The 23861-nt window shown below is 40.7% G+C and overlaps 1 protein-coding gene across 2 annotated transcripts in view; it reads right to left on the bottom strand.

The window, feature by feature from the left end:
• Window positions 1–7599: 7599 nt before the first annotated feature.
• Window positions 7600–23861, bottom strand: part of ALKBH8 (alkB homolog 8, tRNA methyltransferase) — a 46295-nt gene continuing 30033 nt past the window's right edge. For both annotated transcript variants that reach the window (XM_027661061.1, XM_027661913.1), the window contains 5 exons: window positions 22994–23100; window positions 18160–18314; window positions 17074–17339; window positions 9487–9636; window positions 7600–8291 (listed from right to left, as the gene is read on the bottom strand). In XM_027661061.1, coding sequence (XP_027516862.1) covers window positions 7719–8291; window positions 9487–9636; window positions 17074–17339; window positions 18160–18314; window positions 22994–23100 — 1251 coding nt within the window. In that variant the 3' untranslated portion in view covers window positions 7600–7718. The remainder of the gene's footprint in view (window positions 8292–9486; window positions 9637–17073; window positions 17340–18159; window positions 18315–22993; window positions 23101–23861) is intronic.

Here is a 23861-nt window from a genome sequence, read left to right as displayed (position 1 = left end):
GGGAAGGGCACCTGATCCTGAAAGGAACGGGCTGTTCTGTTAGCAAGTACATGATACATCTTGATTCTTAGCACCATGGAAATAGGGAAGATGGAAATCCAAAAATAGCGCACATCTAAAATTGCAATGAGCAATAGCCTTGTAGCCCTGAATGTTTGCACAAGGTACTTGCAGTCCTGCTTTGTGTATTGCTATTACTGAGCAGCTCTTCACCTACCTCCTATCCAAATTTCAAAGCTGTGTCCAAGCCTCAGGGGGCAACCCTTTCTCAAGGCATTCTCATCACAGCTTGTAACAGTTCGTTAGGATACATGCCTGGAATAAAGACAAGTGCCACAGACATTCAAACACACAAAATATCTTTTATTACAGTGAGAATAATAATAAAAATAAACTTAGTAAAGAGAATCAAAAACTAAAGAAGGATACAAAATAACTACCTTATCGAGTGGCATTAAAACAAATACTAAGAACAGCATTCAATACAGTATAATAACCTTAGTAAAAAGGGAGTTAAAGGGATACCAAAAAAGGATCTTAACACGATATTATGGATAACTCTTAACATGATATTGGTTAGTAAAAGGGAAAAATTAAAGGGACAATATTATGGATACTAATAAAAGGGTATTAAAGGAACACTAAAGATATTAAATATTTTCTTTCTCGGTTGCTTCCTATCAATAAACTGTGCTTACCCACACAGACAGGCCAGGGCTGTCAGGATCTGCAGCAGCTGGTTGGTACCCATGCTTAGCGGGCGTCCCCACGGAGCAACGCAGTCTCAGTGGCAGGATGAGTATCGCTCAACTCAGCAGTCCTGACACCCCATTTTATCAGTTCCACGTTACACTACGTAGGGCCAGTACACAGTATAAGGTGATGCCTGAGTGGCAGCCAAACACCGCCTAATCATTACCTAATGGCAACAGTCTGCACATGCCCTCCTTGTAGGGCAAGGGGCGAGTGACCCCTGACCACATAATCTTCCTCCCATCATCATCTTTCTCACCCCTATGTATGACCTCTACCATTGTGTTTCAGGGGTAGATGTATCTATCTTGCAATATGTAGCAAAACCAAGGAAGAACTCAGCTCTGATAATAGGGGATATCAGGCTGACTTGCTAAAAAGCACAATGGACCTTACAATCAACCTGTGCCATGAAGTTACATTGTACCATACTCTAGCTGGTTTCACATCCTAATATTTCTTTCTCACGCCTCTATGCTCCATCAATCATCTAATTTGAAAGTACCCCCCTTACAACAGCTCCACAGAACTAAGCTCCTCCTGTAAAGTGTGGTCCACTTTTGTTTTCACCACGTGATGCTGTAGAAATATATACGAGGAGACAGAAGACCACACTTCTATGTCAAGAGCTTCTCAAAGCTTTTGGCCTCAAAGACTCATCTTCATCTAAAAGTGTGCTCTGCCTCTTGTGTTGAAATCATGCCTCTGACTCTGAGGGTGCAGAGAAGGACATGCAGGACTGTAAATTCAGCTCTTGAGCTCAGTGACCTACAGGTTTGGCACAGAAGACTTTTAGGAGAATCTGACTTTGTATGATTTGCCTGAGATGCAGAGAGCTGAGGGCATGACTGTCCTGCTAAGGGCAAATAACCCAACACCAAAGCTGGTATATTCAGCCTCCTTGAAGCTCAGGGATTGTCTTGAGCTTTTCTGCATCAAATTATGACTTGGTCATAGCATGAAAAGGTGAGAGACCTGGCTCTGTTTAGGCTAAAGAGAAGCACACTGTATCAGCAGTCAGTCCATCGAACTACCCTTGTGTTCTTCAAATCCTCACTTAAACATTGACCCTTTGAAGAAGTCTGCAGTGTACCTGAGACAAGGGTAAATTATCCTCAGCTCCAGATGATTTGTTCCTGTACCTCTCAAACTACTCTGAGTACATAAATTGGTAGAAAAGATATTGACCTAAATATTTGCATCTCTTTTTCAGATTAGCTGTTTTGTCTCCTATGAATAGGCTGATGGACTGCAGGATTCAAGGCTGAATACCTGGCAGATTCTTCTGAACAGCATATTGTTCTAAGTCTTCATCCTGCTTCAACATTTCCTACCATGCAATAGCTTTTCCAGAAGAAAGAAATTGGAATGCTGTTTGCTAGCACAGCAATGTGTGAATTCTCTGTCTTGATGGTTTATAATTCAGCTGTCGCTTCTTAAAAAAGCTTAATATAAACATTTCAATATACTCAGCAAAAATTAAGAGAGATTAGGCAAAGCAAAAGCTTAGGAGGGGCTCAAATACCATCTCCTGCCACCTGGACCCTCAGTACATATCCCCACGTGTCCATGGAATAACCCTGAGCTGGGGAGATCTTACCTGTCTCAGACCTCTTTCCTCCTACAAATTGTGTCTAATGTAATTTTTTTCCTTGAAGCCATCTCAAACAGAATTTTCAGCATAGCCAAGAGACAGGATCTGCAGTTTAAGACAACTGTTAATCTGCCTTTGCTGGTGAGGAACAAGCCTATGGAACCAAACCCTATGTGAAATACAGCAGAAGAGGAGCAGCCAGCTGCACTCGCACTGTGCAAACGGAAACAGCACACGTCTCAGAGAATGTACGAAATAAGGTAGAGATACGGATACAGAGAAGGGGAGCAAGGATCACACAGCTGTGGGACAGGCTATTAGTGGCACACTGCTCCAGTATTTTCTAGGCACCACTGTGCAGGAAATAAATAGGACGGTTTTATTACAAGCAGGGGTTTCCGTGGCTGCCTCGTGCTGGTGCACTTGGGAGCCACTTTATTTAAAGGATTGGAGACTAATTTGTGGTCAAGGACTAGTGGACTGCTTGTCGTTCTACTTGAAGTTGCTTATTGCTGCTGCTTACTTGCTGCTACATACAGTTCTGCTTGGGGTTGCCTATTGCTCTGCTTATAGTTCTGCCTGCTTACTGCTACTTATTGTTACTTACTGTTCTCTTAGCTTACTGTTACAGTGCCAAGGCAAGCCGGGAAGAACTTAAGGGGGTGAGACCAGCCTGGGCTCACTGCCAGGGAACCATGTGGCCAGGGGCAGGGAAACAACCTGATAGGTGGATGAGGACAACCAAGGGACTGCATCAGAAAGCAAAGATCACCTTTTAAGGAAGAAATGAGTGAGGCCTGGCATGGGAGGAGCGAAGGAGTGGTTATGCTAAATGAAGGGTCTTAAAAGGGCCCGTCCCTCCCATCCAGGGGTGTTCTTGAACCAAGTCACAAGTTTGTGCACCCAGCGTGCTGTTAATAAAGTTCTTTGTTTCACTGTATTTGGCCGTCTTCTAAATTTTAATTAGAGATATTTCTCACAACTGCAAAGGAGAGACATAAGGGGCCAAGATAGTACACCCTATTAACCATACAGAAGGCAAGGCAGAAAAGCTAACGTAATCCAAATTTTGAAATTTGCAGAAATATGGACCCAGTGACAAAGGAAATTTGTGGGCTGCACATTGAAGCCCCTTCCAGACTGACATAAAACAGGTAAAAGCAGACTTAACCAGCCAGTCCAATGGCTGAAGCATGGCTTGCCATAGGGAAGAGTACTTGAAATTTTTCCATATTGGCTTTATGTTTTACTTAAAGTATAAAGCTTTTTTGTATTGTTCTGTGCACATGGAAATGTCTTTTTTTTCTACATACAGAACTTCACTACAGACATCCACAATTTTGTCACCACAGATTTCAATAAAACCATGCTGAAAATTGTTGTGCACAGAAAAATAAAGATCTTGACAAACTTCACTAAAAATAGAGAAACAGTTCTGAAATACTAACAAACACTAAACAGGAAAAAAAAAAAAACAGCATACCACCAAAACAGGCAAATAGCAAACTTAAGACTTCTGTTGCTCAGAAAAGACCTAAATATTCTCTTAGAATGATCATTTGGAAGCTTCACCAGAAATAGGTTCTCAAGTAGATTTTGATGTTTTGATCAAAGACTGACATATAAATCTATATCAAGAATACTTCCATCATAATAAAACTTCTGGAGAAGTTAAAAAACAGGGCAAATTGCCTTTACTACTGCATTCTCCTCTATGCTGCCTTCATATAGCCTTAGGGAGCAGCAGAAAAGCTCATCTTCTGCTCACTGTGCCAAGGCCAGTCCTTCAAACTCTCTGAAGAGAAGTTGTGGTCCCTGTGCAGCTTTTTGTGGTTCTCAGTGAGCAAAGCAATGCAGTTAGCATTGTCCTGTGCCATCTGCTGCCCTAAACCTCTCCTTGCTAAACTTAAGATGAGCACTTCAACGGAAATCCAGCCTCTCTGAGGTGTGAAGGAGTTTTTGTGACTGGCATGGCTGCACCAGGACATCACTCTTTTAACTCTATGAAGTTAAAAGAAGTCCTCCGTAGCTTTAAGCCCAGGGATGCTCTGAAGCACTTGCTTTGTCAGGACGGGATGGTACAATATTTGGTTCAATGCAGGGTCAGGGGTACCTGATCTGGGGTAGCCTTGGTGGTCTCTGGAACAGGAAGCTGGGAATAAAGGGGACAGGGAACCCCAAAACAGCCACCTCTGGTCACACCAGACATTTGTCTGCGTGTGCCCAGAGCCAAACCAAGGGTCATATTTGGGCCAGAGCAGAAACTCCCACCTCCCTACTTCTGGGTGTGCTGAGGCACTTTTGAGGATGGACATCAGGGACATCAGGGGACTGGGACATCAGGGAGGACTGCCAAAGGAGGGGCATTTGCATTCACAGCACAGGTCATACCCACATGGAGTTTTGCTTTCCTTTTATCTTCTAGACTGCAAATGAATAAGCATTTAAGCACACTTGTTATTTAAATAAGGCCAAAAAAGGAACATAAGTACTACGAAAACCACTGCACTGTGAAACCTTTATGTTTAAATCCAACTGTCCCCCTTAAGAGTTTCACCTCATTACAGGAGGTAAAAAGGGGTAAGTGAATACTGTAGAGGGCAGCTGCCCTACTGTATTTCTGTGTTGGAAGAACTCCTCAGTAAACGTCTGAAATACATTTTGTTAACATCAATGTGCCATCCGCCTTTGCCATTTTCTCCTTCACCACTTGATTCCTCTTTGAGCATCTGAAGAGGTTGCCTGACTTTAATCAAAGAAATGTTTCATAACATTTCCAGAGGATGTCAGAGTACTTTTAATTCTTTTAGCGTCTTTCAAGAGCTGACATGCTGCCGTGGCCATCCTCCAGCTCACAGCCCTCAGAAGAGCCAGGAAAACCCTCTTTGGTAAGGAGTTATGTATTGCATGTTCAACCCAGTGTGCCTGTTCAACAAGCATTGCCCAAGCTTGTGTTCTTCATGTCAGAGCCTCCTTCTAGAACCAACATCTGCTGAGACCCATCACCATCGGGTTGTCTGGGACATAGAGAGCAACACTTTCTGCTCTGAGCTAGGGTGAGATGAATTAGAAATGCTGCTGTGGTTTAGCATTCGACTGTTCAGGGTTTATGTCAACTTGATGCATTCAAGCCCCAGGTTAGAACACTGCTTAACCTTGTGCCCAGCTCAGAGCCAGCAGTGAATTTGGAGGCAGCACCTCTGAGCTATCCCCAGGCAGAACAGGAGTACACTGAGGAATCGAGCACAGCTGCAGACTTGATTCCTAATTTGTCACACAAGGTCAAGATATGGCAACGCTTCAGACTGTTTCAAGCAATACTTGTGTTTCTTGCCAGCACATTGTATATTCTTACAGAAAATGCACCTACAGGCAAATGTACAAACAGCAGCTGCCATGTGCTCAGCAAGAGTCCAGGCACCAGCAAACACAGGGCCATGCAGACACAGAGCTTGAAAGATGTAGTCCATGGTCCTCCTACTTTATTCTACATGAATGCAATTGACATAATCAGAAATAACAGGAGCTCAACTTAGTGAGTCAGTCACTGCACAGACACCCAGCAGAGGCTGTTCCTGCCCTCTCTCACCAGGGACACACTGACATTGTGTGGCACTGCGTCCTGGCTCTGGTCCCACAGTCCAGATGGGAACTGGGTGCATTGCTGCACTCAGACACAGTGTCCCAGTACTGAAGCCAGCTCAGAGACCTTGATGCAAAACATGCTTCCAGCTATGTGATATTCCTTGAATGCATGCAAATCAGCTCCTGAATGTGCACAAGCAGGCTCACAGCCACAGATAAGCTTCCATGTAGCCCAAAGGAAAGAAATCAGTTAGGACAGGGCTACATGGACAATATGTGCAGCTCAGGAATGAGATCTTCCCCAACGGCTCTTTGGAAGCAGATAGTGAGCAAGACACATGCCAGGTGAATTGTGGTGGCAGCAAATTCCTCTCTTACCACTGTCATTCCCATCAGGCTTTCTCCATTATAAGATGGGAGCCCAGGAGAAATGGTGACTGCGAGCAAACTGCCAGCACAGCAGTCTTTAAACTGTGAGGCAGGCAGGAGTAGGCCAAGGGCACGCAGGTGATCTCCAAGTTCCCACATGATTTAGGGTGGACACCTCAGTTTAGATGCCATCAGTTGCAGCAACATGATCTGCCTATACCATAGGTCTTGCAACAACTATAGGTAATAAAGCAATATAACAGGCAGTTTAGCAGCCCTGGTTTCCAGAGGCACCAATAGCCACTCACCCTGCAAAAGCCAGCCCAGTATATTTTAATTCTAGAAATGCATTGCAGGTGGCACTCCCCTTGGATAGCACAAGAGTTGTGTTAAGTAAATTGTTGTAGTCATTGCAGACCACAGCCAAAAGGGCTGCTGAGTCAGCCAGCCCAGCATCAGTTCCTCTCTACTCCAGTTCTTTGCTCTTCTGAAGTGCAGTAAATAAAACTTGTTCCACTGCCAACTTTCAGAAGTTGAAACTACCCTGCAGAAAATCTGCACCAATATTGCTTTCATTTTAATATATTTCCTGTTTTTTTCACCAGGGGGATCTAAGGGTCATCCCATAACACAAGTCCTGGTGCTACTGGCACAGAGACCTGTGCTCACAGGAACACAGGCATCTAGCAGAGTTGGCCAGGGTATTCCAGCTGGGCAACTCACACCTCAGAGGAGCTTTCAAACAACACTACAATGAAGAGCTATGGAAATCTGGGGAGTGACAGCATGAATTGTGGGTGTTTGAGAGTCAAGGAAGAGAAAAATGGTTCTGGTATTCCCACTGATTTTCCAGTTCCCTTTGAGGAAACCATTATTACCACAACCAAGAGAGTAAATTCTAAACTGAAAGAGATCTGTGACCCCTCATGGATACCAAAACAGGCAAGATCAAATTTGAGGCAATGTTTTGACTCTTCACCTAAACTACTTCACATGCCATTCATTCCCTCCTCCCTGGCCCACAGTTTTACACAGCAAACAGCTCTGCTTTTCCTGCCCAGAGCTCCATTCCAATTACCTGTGGGCTGCAGAGAGACCACTACAGCTACACCACCATAAACCAGTGTAAGAGAAGGGAGAACCAGGCCCTTTGTCTTTCAAAGCTCAACACTGATTTGCATGGCCAGTATTTTCCCACTTAATCCTCTCCACTGTAATCCACATAAGTAAACACTCTACAGATATAGTATCTGAATTTGGCCATTATTTTGTTAAAATATGCACACAGTGCTAGCCACCATTATTAATTCAAACACAGTCTTTATTCTGCTATTTTTAAAGAGGAAATAGCTGCAGCCTGCATTAAAAATACCTTTCACACTGCAAAAAACAAAGATAGTGGAGGAAATGCCACAGCCTACAACTTTTCTAGAATCACACACCAGTTTCCCTGATCATAGTAACTCTTCTGAACCCTCACACAATCCAGGGATCTGCACACTGCTTCCAGTTCCCCTTCACAGAATACATGGTAATAGCGGTGGAAAACAGGGCTGACTTCATGTGATTCCTTGGAGTCAGCTGGAACCAACACTGTATCAACACTTTCCTCTTTCTTTTTAGTACCACCTTTCAGATGCCAGGGAACCAGCAAATCTTGAGACTGAAAGGAGGTTCGGTTAGTGTGAACAGGCAGTTTGGAGTCTGCTCCTACTGGCCTTGCATCGCAGCCTTTGTCCTTCAAGTAATTAATGAGTTGGTCAGAACATGCTGAGTCTTGGCTGCTGCTTCCAGGCACTTGATCAGTAAGCAGTCTCTGGGTTGTGCCAGTATTGATTTCCTTTTCTTTGCCTTTACTACCATTCTTTTCCTTAAGGTATTTAGACTTCCGGTTTTTGTATTCTTGTTCCATTGCCCAGACATAAATGAGTGCCATTCCACCAGGTCTTAGAAGCCGGGCTAGTTCACGGATAGTAGCCAGTCTCCGCTCCTGGAAAGGAAAAGTAGAAACGTGAAGCTAGTACATAAACAAAAAGTAAGGAGAATGGCAGCAACTCCTCCTTACTGTCCCCCCAAGATACAATAAAAATTAAAAGTAAGGGATTTTTTCACTACTCATTTTCATTCATGATACAGTCCATCACTATGTGCAAGCCAAGACGTTTTTGTAAACACGGTTCTCACTGAAACACATCTTCACCACAGGGGTGGTCAAGCACTGGAACAGGGTGCCCAGGGTAGTGGTGAAGTCACCATCCCTGGAGGTATTTAAAAGACATGTAGATGTGGCACTTAGTGACACGGTCTAGTGCTGGACTTGGCAGTGCTGGGTTAACAGCTGGACTAGATGACCCAAAGGTCTTTTCCAACCTAAATGATTTTATTATTCTCTTTCCATTTGAAAATAGTCCTGTGCTGAGCATAACAGTTCATCTGAAAATGACACAGGCCTCTTCAAAAAGGTTATTCATTATTTAAAATCCCAGATTCAAATCTACCAAATCTGATGATGCACACCCTAAGTTTGCAGTTGAAGGAGTCAGATTTACAGCTTAAACACAGGTCCTCTGACCACCCGAACAAACACATCAGCCTTCTCCAAAACAGACTTCTTTCTACTTTTTTATACTGGATTTGGAAACATTTGCTGCATTTCTGGTATTGAGAGATCCATGGGGCCCCAAGATGGCATCATGGTCTAGAAGCTTGTTACCATCACGCAGTTCCTGCCAGGAGAACTTTACACAGCCCAGAGATAAAGCAGACCAGTGAGCAGCGTCCCTTTCATTCAGAGATGGAAAATGAATGCACAGAGGGAAAAAACGCAAAACTACAAGATCTGCCCAAGAGCCAAAGATCTGAGCCAGGAAGAAATATAGCTCCTGACTCCCAAAGCAGAGCCCCCTTCTCCTATGTCATTAATTGTAAGCAGACAAAAACGAAACACAAACATTTAGACTAAAGCACCAGGAGGAGCAAGGCATCTGACAAGGAGAGAATATGAACAGAAGAGTCTAAGAAGCAGCAGTAGCATAGCAGCTTAACTCTGCTCTGACAGCTGCTTACACTGAATGCAAACCTTCAGTTTCTTCCCATTTTGGTCTTCCCTTTTGCTTTCACTGTAGTATTAGCAGCACTGCACAGCAGCACAGCAGCACAGTGGAGCACAGGGAGGGGCGACTTACTGCTGTTGAGAAATGGTGTATTACAGCAATAGAGATGCAGGCATCACAGGAGCCACTGCGTATTGCCACCGACAGGGCATCACAGACAAAAGCCTGGAAATGCTTTTCTCCACAAATATCCACCAGGTTTTTGCTGCGATCACAGCCAACCTAGAACAGAAAGTGCTTCATTAAGCTTTTCATAAGAGGATAATTACAAAACTGGAAAATGATTTTCACTTGATGCTTACAGTAATAAAGTCATCACAGTCTCCTACTGAGAGAACACATTTTAGTTTGAAATCAAAACAAGAGCGAGAGTGAGAAAATAGCCTTAAGAGGAATATATGGTTCCCAGGTATAGACAAGAAGAAAACAACCCTGATGCTAACTTAAAATAAAGCTGGAAGACTGGACAGTAGACAGCTCATTATACCACCACCCAACTTTTCTTCAAAACTAATTCAAAGTATCTTGAAATCAGCAAAATGAGAGGTGACCTAACCTCAGTATTTTCTTTCCATTTCAATTGCCATTTGTTAACTTGACAACATTTGAAGCACCTAAGTACTGAACTAACAAAAGCTGATCTACTAGTGCAAATGACCATCTGGTGACTTCGGTGGCATCACTAAAGTATGTCATACAGTGTCACTGATCACAACCAGGTTTTCTCACTTCAGTGGAAGTAAGGAAGTGCTCAGATACAGTCTTCTTACCCTTCAGTATCATGATCCACAAAAAATTTAAGCACAACATCATATTCCAAGGTTCTGTACAGTCCAGGTGAAATGACCCCTAAAAACCATTACAGAACACCTCATAAAACATCTGGGTTTTGCCCCTTTAAACTTTGCCCAGTGTCCATGTCAAAGACAGCAAGACTTACCATCTTTGAAAAATCAAGCTTTTTTACATGCTTGCAAAAAAACAATAAACCCAAACTGATCAATACCCTTTCTAAAAGAAAGAAATAGAGTGAGGCATGCACCACCCTCATTTTCACATCTGCCATGCACACTGAACACTCTAACCAAAGCCCTGCTACCAGGTTGTATATCGAATTCTGCTTGTATAAGAATATTAAATTTATTTTTGTTTTCAATGACCAGCAACAACCAGATAGCAGAGAACAGGTTCAGGATCCTAAATAATTACTGCTGACAATATTTATTGCATTCAGTACTGAAAGAATATTAAACCATCTTTGACACAAGAAGAATAACAAACAACTTGCTCTGCTTAATCAACCCAGCAGAGACAACAGTACTGCTAAAATTAAAAATCTCTTTGGCAATGATTAAAATATATTTATTTTCCATCATAATTTTTCATTTTATCTGTTCAAATCATTTTATCTTTTAGCCTACCATCACAGTTTTGAAGAAAACTAGAATTCTGTTCCAGTCGTATATCCTGAAAGCTTCCAGATGAGCTGCTTTCTAGTCAGGTCCCCGACTTTTGATCCAATGTAAATGAAACAGTTGTGAAAATGCCAACCTGACAACACAAGATAATTCTCCACAAAAATAGCACTATGAGTATGTACATATTGTCCTGCCAGTTAGCAATAAAAAGACCTGAAAAGATCAATCCTAGCATTGCTTTCTTCCCATGTATTTCTTGGCCTCTCACATTTACTGAAGCACTGAGTGAATAGAGTTGTTCATGAATAAAAAAAAGAAATTTGTTTTTACTTGAAAGTAAATATAAATCCCCATCACTTCACACTGGAAGCCAACTGAAGTGTCTTTAAATTACTCTGGCAACCTCCATGTTGGCAACTGCACACCTCATTACTGGTGCCTTTAACTACTTCTGCAATTAAGACATTAGCTTGCAGTACTTAATAACAAAACTCAAAGGACCAAATTCACTGCTGGCAGAAGGAGGGAGAAGCATGCTTGCACCTTCCACTGACAGCAAGCTTTCCCAGAAAGAATTGCTTTGGCCTTCCATATCTACAGAGAAAATAGGTTGGATAATGGAAGGTAATCCTCTGTTCCCAAAATGACCTTGAAAAAGACTACAATGTATGTTGATGAAATCCAATGAACTGAGAATGAGAACAAAGGCATGACTGCCAGAATGCAAAGTCCTCATTTGCATCGAAATTATATCAAATATTATGAAGTCAGGCTTACTTGTACTGTCATGCTTACTAAAGCCAATGTTCACCCACAGCAAAAAGATGCTGTTTTGCAATGAAAATGGAGACCTTGAAATAGATCACTTTGAATGCACAGCTGCTCTAAAACAGGTATCTTAGCCTAAACTTTATGTGGTTTTAAATGTAAACATGATAATAGGTGCTATGCATATATGCATAAATGGTGAACACAGGAAGTCACCACAGATGCCTAGTGCAGAAGCTAGGAAAATTTAGAATTATTTTACTAGTATTATCTCTGTATAATATTTTAAAATAATGATAATCACACATTCCTGCATTTTCTGGCTTACAAGAGAAATGAATTCAGTAAAAATCAAAATACATTGGTTTCAGTCTTAGAAAACAATAAGCTATCAATACCCAGATAACTTTCGTGGTGCAATGCCAGCTTACAGCTGGAAAATGAGCCTATCTGTGGTTTTTATGAGTACAGAAAACATTTATAGCAAGGGCCAGAGATCCCAAACTCAGCTTTTCCCAATTCCGTTACTAACTGATTTCTACATTCTAAAGCATGCAGAAGCTTTGATGTCATGAAGCTTCATTTACAGAAAAGAGTTCAAAAGACTGTTTTAATTAACAACAGGTTTATTTTTCTCTTTCTAATTAAATATGTATTCTAACATTTTTAAAAAACCCTCAAAATATAACTGGAAAGCTTTAATTTTTGCCAGTTCATATCTCTAATTTTTATGCTCAGCACAGGATATTTATTGTCCTTGCTGACATGTTTTCCAGAAGAGTGGAGAAAGGTAGATGAACTACTATTAGTTCAGTGTCCAAATCCAACCAAATCTAGTACATCTCTTGGTGAGACAAGCTGTATACATTTTAACAGTTCTCCATTTCTTATTATCTATGAGTCTTCTCAATCATTTCTATACCTGTTTTCCCAGTTTTCTAAATCAAATTCCTTGCTCAGTCCCATCAATTTCTCATATATATCTCAAATAGTATGGCTGACTATTCAGCTGCATCTACTCTGAGTCCACCTCTCAGCAAATTGCTCTACTCTTTTTAGTATTTCCCCAAAGGAGGCTGGCTTCTCAGGCTTCTTGGATTTTTCACCAGGCAACCATTCCCATAGTCCTGCTTTTTTGGGAAGTACCACCACCCTTGTCTTCACTGCTTTCTGTGATGTGGACAATAGCACACAGGAGCACCAGAATGGCCACAGAAACCTATGTACTGTGGCTGAAATCCACTTGGATTTCAGGCATTGATTTTCATTGTATCTGCATCCAACTCTTACATTAAGCCAGGAAATATTAGTATGGAGGCCTGTAACTCTGTAATTAGAAGCCCAGCAAACACAAAATCTAGGAAAGAGGCAAAGGTATGTTGTCATTCTGGCAAACCACACCCACTCTGGGCATGCTGGGTAACAAAAACATTGAAAAAATAAAAATAACAAAAAAAGACCAAGATAAAAGAGGAGAAGGGAGGGAGAAAAAAAATGTAACACCTGTGATTTGTTTGAGTTTGCAGCAGCCCCATACTGCCTTCCTGGGAACAGATAACACAGGTAGATATCCCATCCTGCTCTCTCATGTTTCTAAGCACCTTCATCTCCACCGTTTCAGCCAGGAGTAGCTACAGTAAATTTTATAAAATCTACTTAACACAATGGTTTGGAATAGATCATTAGGGGAAAAAACACACTGAATAAATCGCTTGCTTTATAATGGTGTTGCAAATTCTGCAAAAGATAAATTCTCTTGGAAGCTTAAATATAGGTAAAGACAGGTCGAGGTTGCCCACCATCATATATTTTCTTTCTACATTATCTCATTATAACTAACCTGGTAGAATCAGTTCATTTAAGTATCTGGAAACCTGATTTATTCAGCACATTAGAAAGCAATGAAGAAAACAACATCTAATTCTGAAATCCAGCCACCGAACGGAATTATGTGGCTCCCCAGAGAAATACCTCAGCTATAACTAATAGCAGGAGAACCTCAAGGAACCAAATTACATTCCAGCAAACACACACACACAAACACACACACAGAGAAAAAGAGACGCCAGCACAACCACAGCAAGACAGACAGATCTCCTTGCTCCAGTTGGTCTGAGTCAGGCTTTTAGCATTCCTTTCACGTAGTGTTTTGGTTTTCCATTGCACATAGCCAGGGTGTCTCTGGAAACAAAGCAGTATGTCTGAGACGCGCAGTTCATTTCTCAATGACAAAGCAACAGAACCAAGCTGAGCGACTCAGCATTCGTTCTGGGTTTATGTTGCTGTTGCCCCGTTTCTTCTGAGCTCTCTTGCCAGATCTCTTATCAATTTAATGACTGCTATCCACTGAGAGAAAAGGGCAGGAAAGGTTCCTCCGTCTCGTCCTTCAATTGCTAAAATATGATGAACTTGCTCCAGGTATACCTTTACTAATTAGTTTTGTCCTTCCTGCTTTTACTTTCTACTACTAAGTCCTTGGGAGAGAAATCTGTTCTTAATTAGTATGAACCCAGTGCAACTAAAACCCACTCAACATTGTGCAACCATACCACAGCAAATATTAATCTTCTTTCTTCCCCACACCCTGGAAAAATCAAATTCTTATAAAGTTCCAGTGAATTCCAGTTTGGGACAATAATGCAGGAAACAGATTAACATTTCGCAGAAAAAGGATGTTTTACAAGGTCTTGTGAAATATAAACTATATTACCAATTACCTTTGAATGACACACACTACAGAAATAGGAACATCTGCATTAAAGCAAATAATTTTGGCTCCTGCATAGCCACAATTTTTTCCCTAGCATCATTGTTCTGTCAAGGAGAGTAATTTCTTTACATATAAAGAAAAAATATCTACCCAATGGCATTTTCAGTTGTTTGCAAATGGATTTCCCACCAGTTTATTAGTTCAATTAAAAATGTAAACCACAAATTTGAAAGGTTTCAATGTCTTTCATTCACACACCAGCCCTGTGAGAATGCTGAACATTCTTTCAGGGATTTACACATCACCACACCTACCTGAACACTGGAAACTAGGAGACAAAGCTAAAGCTCATAAAAATTGATGAGATCCTTATAATAATGTCAGCTGGCTCTGGAATGAAACCCTTGTGGTAAGGGGGGGAATGGCTAAGGCTCAGACACAGCATTCCATAAAAGCCCTGCTTACAAATATGAATATTAAGCTTCAAAGCACTTAAATAAAATCTGTTAAAATAATTCCCCCAAATGAGGTTGGGTGGGGAGAGAATTGTAGATAAACAACCCTAAAACCATGTCTCTCTTTTGCATTCATTCAAACAATAAAAAAGCTGGGCGAGACAGAAAAAAAAAGTAATCTGAAACTCTATTAAATTCAACCTTTCTCCAGTCTTTGTCCTAGCTACATCAGACATGGATTCCATCTCTAACTCAAACATTCTTAATCTGAATTTATTTGTCATGAAATTGCTGCTCTTTATTGCTGCTCTCTCACTGTGCCAGAATCATGCAGCCATTACGGCACTGTCATTTTTGCTGAGCATAGATGGACTTGTGCATTTCATTGTCACACAAGGATACTCAAGTGGATAAGGCTGCATGTAATCATCTAAAGAAACTGAAGCAAATACAATAGCATAGGCCACAGCAGAGATATGTTCAGACAGTGCCTGATGCTTAAAACCACCAAGAGAGCTACCTTAGCTTTGATCTACCATTAGCACTGCTACTTAAAACATAAAAGCATAAAGTAACCTTTACAGCACACTGCTCACCTTCAGGAAGCAGTTACATCCATCCTCCTGAGACTCTGTCCTGACTTGTAGATGAAAATAAGCAAACACAAAGTCTAAAGTCTGTCTCCACCAAGAATAACTACTTGTCACCAGTGGAAAATAAAATGTTGAGGGAGGCCAACTGAATGAATGCAGTTTTTCAACTGTCTGAACTACTTCCTTAAAAGTTTCCTCCCTTTCACTGTATTTTTCATGTTTTGTCTTTCTCCTGCAGACACATAAGGAATGAGGTAACTTCTAAGGTAATACAGGAAAGGGGTAGCTTTCCTTTCACTGCCAGCTGATATGTGATCTTTCTTTCCCTTAGCTGGTTAACTGTGGGCTTCAGAAAACAGACTGGTGCTGCCAATTTTGGAACAGAGCACCTTGCATTGATTTCACCTTAAAAGTCTACCACAAACCTCCACAAGTGCAATTTACCAAATTCATTCTAGGACCAGTTGATCTTCATGGTACCCTGATAAAAGTTGCTCCTCTCTAGTTAGGTATGCTGAGTTTTTTTTTATAGCAGTCAGGAGTGAAAGACTGAAAGGTACTGAATGTTAATAATTATATGCAGGCTACAGCAGTCAGGCATAAACATACCTACTTATAAATTGCTTGATGTTATTCTAGCCTATAAGAACAGTAAGGGAAATAAATCCATTACTAATACAGGATTGTAAATAACAACTCATGTTTTTAGCTGAATATAAACAGCAAGAGAGAAACTCCTGAAACAGACAAATAACTCCAAGTTTTATTATCAATAATGAATGCTTTGCTCTACATAGAAGTTTTCAAGACTGATGGATTTCAAAGTGTTTCACAGTACAAGCATGTGAAAAAATCAGACAGATCTGGAACAGGGCAGAGCAGATACCAGGATGCATACTCCTCTGAGATTTTTGGGGGGTTAAAACAACAGGAAGTTTGTCTTGTTTTTTTTCCAAAAAGTCTTTGAAATATTTGCAATAAAAATTATCTCTTGGTTCATATTTGTATGTGCTTCATCTCTCCCTGATAGGAAGGGGGAGAAGTAAAACTGGACTAAGCACAGACTGTGAGACAGGGAAAGAGAGAACATAGCAAGAATGATGTCAGAACTGTCTAAAAGTGAAGAAAAGGGAGAGAAAGACCAGAACTCTGTACCAAAGTTGAGACTTCCCTGTGAATTTTTTGTTGGCATATTTACTGGGCCTATGCACAGAGCCAGAGGTGGGACAGCCAATCGTGACATCATTCACAAATGAGATATGCCACCAGGCCAAAAGGAACTGAAGAGGATATGTGAAAAATAGTGCTGCCCATGGAGATTTCAGGGACATGTAGATTGCATTACCTGTGCACGAGCCAAGTGAAAAAGTTCCTGGAAGCATTCAAATTGCCCAACCATTTTCTCTTTTAAGAAGTTTATTCAACAACAAAAGGCTAAACCATCCGTTACAATTTTTCAATCCATTGCATCCATTACTATGTTTTTATTAATATATTTTGAATTGCAAAGCAAAAGTGGCTTTGAAAAAAAGAAAAGGGTAATGCACATAATGAACGCATGTGGAAACCTAACACAATTGGCAATTGATCTTGGACCAGGAAACAGCTTTCTGTTCTTGGCATTCTTCCCACAACTGAACTTCCAACATGCTACAACAACAAGACAGAATAAACACTAGAACCAATGAAAGCAAATGACAGTAGCTATTACTTACCATGTACAAATCCTCACTGATGCCTAGATATTTCCCATTACCACAACCAATATCAGCCACTATTGATCCTGTTGGCAGGGACCTGAGAAACTCTACAATTCGGGGCCATGGGCTATGCCTGGTACTGCTGAAGTGTGTGGCAATCTCTTCATACACCTTGTGTACGTATTCTTGCTCCAGCTTCGAGGCCTCCATCTCATTGTGGGGAAATGAAGGTTGTACCAGTATTTGCTGTCCTTTCTGGCTGTCACAGACAGATGAGTAAACTAGATATAGCAACAGTTAAAGAACATTAATTTTTTTAAGTGATTCATTACGGGTTAAGTGTATTTAGCAAAATAAAATTAAAAGTGAAATATTAAAATGCAAAAATGCTTCATTCCTCCTTTACCTTTTAAAAACTGAAATGCAGGTCAAACTGCAGAAGTGTTTGATGACCTGAAAACAAGCAACCTGCCCACATGTACCAGAGGCTGTCTGCAGTGATCATTAATCCTCCTATGTTAATGTTTTCAGAACTGAGATAGTGTCCCCAGTGCCAAAGACCATGACATCATTGCAAATCAGCCTCTGAAATTCTGTTCTGAGGGCACAAATGGACTTCAGTTCTATGTAATCATTGAGCCACCTGTCTATTATTATCTATACTGCCCTAAGGCACTTACATGACTATCACTGCAGATATGTCTGCTTCTCCTTCTCTGATGTACTTACTTTCACAGAATTACAGGCCCACTCAAAAAACAATCAAAACTGAGATATAGTAGTTACTTCTGAAGAATAGTAGTTACTTCTATTCTGTTACATTATTTAAGCACTTGAAGTGTCATTGAAATGCAAGATTCCAGATTACCTGCCTGGCTCTGGAGCAAGCCAACTGACTCCTTGCATAGAGAAACTCCAGCAACCACATGAATGCAACCAACTCAAGCCATATAGTATGCCTAACCCTGAGCCATCCAGGAATGGCTACAAGGACTTGCCAAAACTACCCAAACGAATAAACTGATCTGCTCAAACCAGAAAAAGCTTATGTATTGGTGATAAATAACAATTTTGACTTGAAGACTGCCTCAAGACACTTACTGCAATTGCAAGGGCTTCTCTTCACTTTCCTGAATGTAAATGATGTCCTCGTTTCCCTTCGATTTAATGTTATATCTCCAACATCAGCAGTGATTGTTCCAACTTTCTGCCCAAGCTCAGATGCTTGAATGATATCATATTTTCGGGGTGTGATCCTAAAATAAAGTAATACAAAATAAAGGAATAATTTAATTTGCATCAGAAAAAAACCCAATCCATCTTTGTAAGAAGGCAATTCTTACACACTAAGACAAATGTGATTACAACATGCTTATATTTAACATACTACTGCTTCTCAGTTTTCTACTTATTCAATTTTAGAGACAAAAGAGCTGACACAAACTAATGACATTAATTAAAGTGTTGTTTAATTTTAAGTAATTACATTTCCCTGCCCTCCCTCCCTTTTCTTCCATAAAGTTCAATTGTTTATTTGTCTAGGACTTAATTTTTTTAATATATTTATTTTTGTCCTGGTTTTGTTTGGGATAGAGCTAATGTTCTTCTTAGTATCTGTGCTAACAGCAACAGTGTTGTCTTTTGGACTTAGTATGAGAATAATGTTGAAAAAACACTGATGGTGTAGCTATTTCTCAGTAGTGCTTAATCTAAGTGAGGACTTCTCTGTTTCCCGTGCTCAGCCAGAGAGCACGTGGACAAGAAGCTGGGAGGGAGCCTGGCCAGGACAGCTGACCCAAACTGGGGATATTCCAAAACCACAGTGTGTCCTGCTTAGTATACAAACTGGGGGGAGTTGGCCAGGAGGCACCCATTGCTGCTTGGGACAGGCTGGGCATCAGTCAGTGGGTGGTGAGCAACTGCACTGGGCATCACTTGTTTCACTTGGTTTTCATTCATCTCTCTCTCCCTTTCACTACTATTGCTAGCATTATTATTATCATCATTGTGAGTGTCATTATTGTATTTTATTTTGTTTCAATTATTAAACTGTTCTTATCTCAACCCACAGAGTTTACTTTTTCCCTCCAATTTTTCCCAGCAGAGTGGGGGGAGTAAGCAAGCAACTGCATTGTAATTAGTTGCCAGCTGAGGTTAAACCATGACAATGTGACATAAAAATATGTATGGTAAAGATAGAATATACTACTAAAAATGGTGGCTATGGGTATAAAAGCATAGAATTGGCTGAGGTCTACATTAGCAGATTGAAGTTTCTTGTTGCAAATGGGCCTCTCGAATTCTGCTTTACAACAAAATTGCTTTTCCATTTATTGACAGCAGAAAATGCAAAGAATTAAGCTCTTGGGAGATCTATTAAACTGCTTAAAGGGAGAATTTCTGTTGTAGATATTTCTTGAGCAAAATCTACCTAGCGAGCAAGCAAACAAACTGGAAACGGAGCTTCTTGAACTACTTCTGGGTTTGGCGTGGGTCTTAGAGGAACACAAAAATATTTTTGCATGTGCAAAATTAATAAAATTAAAGTGATGATGAGTTCTCTAATTTTATGAAGAGGTTTACATTATGAAAAAGTACCAAACCCAAGAATTTTTAATAGCTCTACAAATGGATCTCTCTCAAAGTTGAGAAGTGGAAAATGAGAAAGTAAAATGAGAAACACAACATGTGAGAAGAGAAACAGCTGCATCTACATGTAACTTCCCATCACTTGCAAATGGGAAAAAGTGGATATTCTTGGAACAAAATGGAAACTCTTCAGGGGAATAGCTCAGCACTTCAAAGCTGTTATTGTCACACTGAAACGCTTCCTGAACTTACTCATCAAGGAGATTACTGCAGAAGTTTCTTGAAGAAAAAAAAAACCAAACAAATCATCTCTAAGGAATTGCCCTCTCAGTGAAGCCCCTTCAAAAATGCCGACTTCCAAGTAATTGACTCTCAGTAGGACAAATTCTCAGCATAAAACTGACTTCCATATTGGTTAGCTGAGTTAAACCCTCACAGGTCGAACTAAAAGGGGGAAAAAAGGTGTCTGACATTTTTATAAAGCTGGCCATTTAATCTCGCCTCAAATTTGTACCAGATCTTTTTTGCAGGTCACATGAAACTGTCAACCAGTGCCTGTACTTAACCAAGAACGACCCAAATGCTGAGAAGACAGCCTGCAGCCTGATAAGCATTCCTGTACTTTGCTGTGTGCCAGCTTTCCTGCTGCAGGAAAGCTGATTTCTCATGCAGTATCAGGGAAAAAGAGTGCAGGTCCTTTCTGTCTGAAAGTCAGGAAGCAGCATATCGATGCTCCATATAGATGTTGCAGAAAAGAGACATTGAACAGCCTGAAGAATGGAAATCTCTCAAGGTAGCCATGGAAAGGATGGGATCTGATAAGGAACTGCCTTGCTCACAGCAGATAATGGAGCTATGATGAATTAATCAGCTGAGGATGCCCAAGATTCCCTTGACAGCAGAACTTCAAATCCTGAGTTAGAAGATTTTTTATCTGATTTTCTTTTGTACTTGCATCAATAAGACAAGCATAATATTTACAGACATTAAGTCTTCTTTTTCAAGGTTGTGGTTTCAACCTTAATAACTTCCTTTTACCTATATGACAAGCAAGAACTCTGGATAAAAGCTAGGTTAAAAACAGGATTCCCAATGCCAAAAATAAAATGTTCAGCACCCTCTTGCTTGGCACAGAAGGGTTTTACTATTGCAGTGTCAGGAATAGAGTTTTGCCAGGTTACCCAACCAAAAATGAAATTCATCGGAAAAAAAAATCAGAATTTTACTTTCACCTATGAGACAAAAAACCCATACATCTTTTGTCCTCCTTGATGACACTGTATAGCTTATTTCTAAATCATATGTTTCTCTTTCAGAGAGAACTGAACAAAAATCCTTTTTTTGTGCACTTTGTTAATGGGATCAAAACTAAGTCTCTAATTCCTTGGTGTCCAAGTATACACATCAAAAACATTTCCAGAATAATTTCAAAACTGACTCTTTTGCTCTCTCATTTGACTTCTGTGGTATAGATAAAAGGCATCACAACTGACCTTAACCACCTTTTGACATTATGCATGCAAGTGAAATAACTACACTTTCTCACTAGATTATTAATCTTGTTGATTGCGATACTGTGTTCCGCTGGCATGATGAAAAGGTTACTCCTGTTGAGTATCTTGACCCACTACTGCTTTTAAAAATATACAGGAAAACTGTTCTTAGGAAAGGTGGAAAAGCACTGGGACAGGAATCACTTATATGTAAGTAGAAATACCTGAGATCTTCATTTCAAACGTAGTTTGTCATTGGTTCTCAAAAGACAACCATCACTTGAAGGTACAAGTGAGTTAAGTAATAATCTCATTCCAGTTCTTAACAGGCAGGTGCACTATCCCCACTTGAATGCCTGCTGGCATGTACTGCAAGTGCTCGGCATGCATCCTTCTGCCTCCTGGGAGTGAGGCTGCCCAGGGCCAGCTTGGGAGGAGCACAGCTGGTAGCCTTGGAGAAAGCTGATGCCTCAGCAAGGGCAAGCCCTCCTTCCCCTGGGAAATGCTTTTAAAGGGAAGCTGCCCCACTGGGCCTTGCTCTAGTTACATCCCCAAATGCATCCCCAGCTCTGCCTGTGCATGGCCACTCTCTTGACCCCCAGGCTAACATTCCAATCTGGTCTCAGCCCAGCCCCATGGTGCTGCCTGATGCCTGGGGTTGGGGACTGCCCACTGGCTCCCTGGTCAGCAGTGTCACTGACTGCACTATGTTCTCAGTGTCATAGACAACCTTTCCAAAAGACAACTGACAGTACCTGACAGGACAGAATAAGAAGCTTATAATGCTGGTATCCATGTTCAGTCCTGTATGTCGAAAACCAAGGGACTTCACTGCCCTGGGCTTCTATAATGGTGCACATCAGAAGTACCAAGTGCTTTCTACAACTATTTATTCCATGAGGGAATACAGGTGGTATAAGAGCTCTATAAAAATGAACAATGCAAAGGTCATCAAGGAGTTCATATTCATCCTTCTTCATAATATAAATTAACCAGAAAAATTAAAAGGCAGAAAATTTTCTGCCAATAAAAGGATTTGATGTTTAATTTACACAGAATGTAACTAGTGTCTCCAATTGACTGCTGAACCAGTGACAGCTTGGGTCAAACAAAGGAAGAAATGTTTACCATGGACATTTCTGTCCAATATGATTGTTTCCATATTCTCCTGAAGTACATTACTGTCAGTCTTACATCTCATCAAGGTTTCAGCCTTTTTGCCAATTTCAGCACTCCTATTGTAAGTATATCCCAGTGGGTCACAGTTTAAAAAGTATGTATTTCAATTCTATAATAGGCAAAACATCAAGACATATTTCAAGAGATCTCTTTCCAAACCTGCTCAGTACAGCAGCTAAAATGTCCCTAAAGCAGCTGGGAATAGCTCAGGAAGACTACCCTTTGTCACCCTCATGCTCTCTATGCAAAGAAAGTCACTCTCCTAAACCAGCCCCTGTCTCAAGCCTTTGGCATATGTGATCCAATGGGAAAAGCTGTGAGCTGAAAAAACAGAAAGGAAAAGATGAAGCTAATTGCACTAAAATCAATTCTTTGCCAGCTCAGAGTTATTAAGAACTTTCACACTGCCAATATAAGAGAGTGAGATTTCCCAGTGAAACTTCACTTGTGACAGCAGCAGTAAACTACACCTCTGGGACTAGCAATCAGCTTCCTAAATCCCCAAGTTTTATAATTTAACCTGAGCAGTAACTGAGTAGAGGAGTGAATTTGTATATTAATTATAAAACTTGACTTGATTTCTTTCAGAGAAATTTTAAATACAGAATGTCATTAATAAAGCAAACAAACAACATTTATTGTTCTTCTATTATCAGCAACGCAGGGACTTTTACCCATGTGTCCACAGGTATCTGGATTCTCCAGTCATCACCAATAAACTGCATCGGGGCAGCAAAATTGCCACGGTACGGCCGTCAGGGTGTTTGAAATCCATCACAATCTAAAAAGAAACAAAACCACTCGCTGTGAATGAGCGTGACTTACAGAGCTTCATATACATAGCAGGTATTCTCAAGTCCTAGCTTTGTTTGCCTCTCTAACGTGTTCAACCGAATATTGCTACAGAACAGCTGCATATTTCCTAGGGATGCAAAAGTCTCCAGGTCTCCTGTCGTAAAGATCTCTCCCCTTCAGCACTGTGTTCAGAAATCTCAGGCAGTCACAAATATATGCATATATAATTAAAATTTTATATATATAAATGTATATAAAATTTTATTTTCACAGTAAAAACTTTCTTTGTAAGAACATAGTAGCACAGTTCAATCTCTACGTGTACCTGTGAGGGAGGAAAGGATTACTACCCCACAGCTAAAGGTAACTGCATAAGAGGAAGAGAGGGCTCATTTGCTGTATCTAAGACCATCAGCTACTGTGTTTTTGTGATATCTATGCAGAGAGACAAGTTTCTCCACAGGGTCATTCATCCTAGAGTAAAATGTAGAGCTAAGTGATGTGGAGTGGCCCTATGCCCTCTGGAAACGCTTATCCATTCCAGCAGACTAAGCTGAGACAATTAACTCTGTAGAAACCTAACATTTAGATAAGAAGTATTAGGTGAGAGAAATAATTTCCAACTTGCCCACATTCTCAGAGGTTTGCAGCACAATAAGCACATGCATTCTCCAAAGATCCTGACTAACACGCCAACTACCAGACCATCCTTTTATTATTTGCCATCTGGCTTCTAGCCATGGCAAT

Source organism: Corapipo altera, unplaced genomic scaffold (genome assembly GCF_003945725.1).
Source record: "Corapipo altera isolate COAL_440 unplaced genomic scaffold, ASM394572v1 0, whole genome shotgun sequence".
NCBI lineage: Eukaryota > Metazoa > Chordata > Aves > Passeriformes > Pipridae > Corapipo > Corapipo altera.
This window is presented reverse-complemented; position numbering and strand designations above follow the sequence as displayed.